The sequence below is a fragment of the Cariama cristata genome, unplaced genomic scaffold, assembly GCF_000690535.1.
Source record: "Cariama cristata isolate BGI_N322 unplaced genomic scaffold, ASM69053v1 scaffold31291, whole genome shotgun sequence".
NCBI classification, from domain to species: domain Eukaryota; kingdom Metazoa; phylum Chordata; class Aves; order Cariamiformes; family Cariamidae; genus Cariama; species Cariama cristata.
Genome location: NW_009598042.1, coordinates 1 through 1,115, shown reverse-complemented (window position 1 = coordinate 1,115; position 1,115 = coordinate 1). Strand labels below are relative to the sequence as shown.

At 65.7% G+C, this 1,115-nt stretch overlaps 1 protein-coding gene across 1 annotated transcript in view; it reads left to right on the top strand.

Moving 5' to 3' along the window:
• LOC104168528 (alpha-mannosidase 2x-like) overlaps positions 1–1,017 on the top strand; it is a gene marked incomplete at its 5' end in the record, with an annotated part of 3,154 nt that extends 2,137 nt beyond the window's left edge. Inside the window, 3 exons of the mRNA XM_009709142.1 lie at positions 167–353; positions 441–618; positions 811–1,017. Coding sequence (XP_009707444.1) covers positions 167–353; positions 441–618; positions 811–1,017 — 572 coding nt within the window. The remainder of the gene's footprint in view (positions 1–166; positions 354–440; positions 619–810) is intronic.
• Positions 1,018–1,115: the final 98 nt, after the last annotated feature.

The following is a 1,115-nucleotide window of genomic DNA, read 5'->3' as shown; positions in this document are numbered from 1 at the left end:
AGGCTGCTGTGCTCTCGGGGTGCTGAGTGGGTGAGCCTGTGTGCCAGGTCTGCTCTGCCCCAGCAGCCGTCCCCCTCACCCTGTGCCTGCTCCCCAGTGGGCCCCCCTGCTTGGGGGTGGGCAAGGGAGAGCCATTGCTGGTGCTCATCTGTCCTTGGTCCCGCAGATCCAGACACCAGCACCGACATCTTCTGCCACATGATGCCTTTCTACAGCTACGATGTGCCCCACACCTGTGGGCCAGACCCCAAGATCTGCTGCCAGTTCGACTTCAAGCGCCTGCCGGGTGGCCGGATCAACTGCCCCTGGAAGGTGCCTCCCCGAGCCATCACTGATGCCAACGTGGCAGAGCGGTGAGTGCTGCAGGGGCAGGGGCAAGTGGCTCTGAGCCCCACGTCCCTGTCCGGGAGCCAGCCTCACGCCCTGGCCCCCCACGGCAGAGCCCAGCTGCTGCTGGACCAATACCGCAAGAAGTCCAAGCTGTACCGCAGCAAGGTGCTGCTGGTGCCCCTGGGAGATGATTTCCGCTACGACAAGCCGCAGGAGTGGGATGCCCAGTTCCTCAACTACCAGCGCATCTTCGACTTCCTCAACTCCCGACCCGACCTCCACGTCCAGGTACGTGCAGGGAGGTGCGGGACAGCGTGGGGGGCTCCAGGGAGCCAGGCCTCACAGGCGGAGGTTGTGGGGAGGCCAGCTGCAGAGCCCAGTCAGAGGTTGGGCAGTGCTGGGAGGGGAGGTGGGAGACCCCAGCTGCGGGAGCCGCAGCGGCTCCCCGTCGTGCTCAGGGCTGTGCATGCTGTCCTGCAGGCACAGTTTGGGACGCTCTCCGACTACTTTGATGCCCTGTACAAGAAAGTGGGCATCGTGCCAGGGATGAAGCCGCCCGGGTTCCCAGTGCTGAGTGGGGATTTCTTCTCCTATGCGGACCGGGAGGATCACTACTGGACAGGCTATTACACCTCCCGGCCTTTCTACAAGAGCATGGACCGGGTGCTGGAGGCCCACCTCCGGTGAGGGGAAGCGGGCTGGGCCCCAGGGCAGGGGTTGTGTGCAGGGGGCACGGGCAAGGGTCAGCCAGGCAGCGCCCGGGAGCCCTGGCAGCCCCCCGGTCT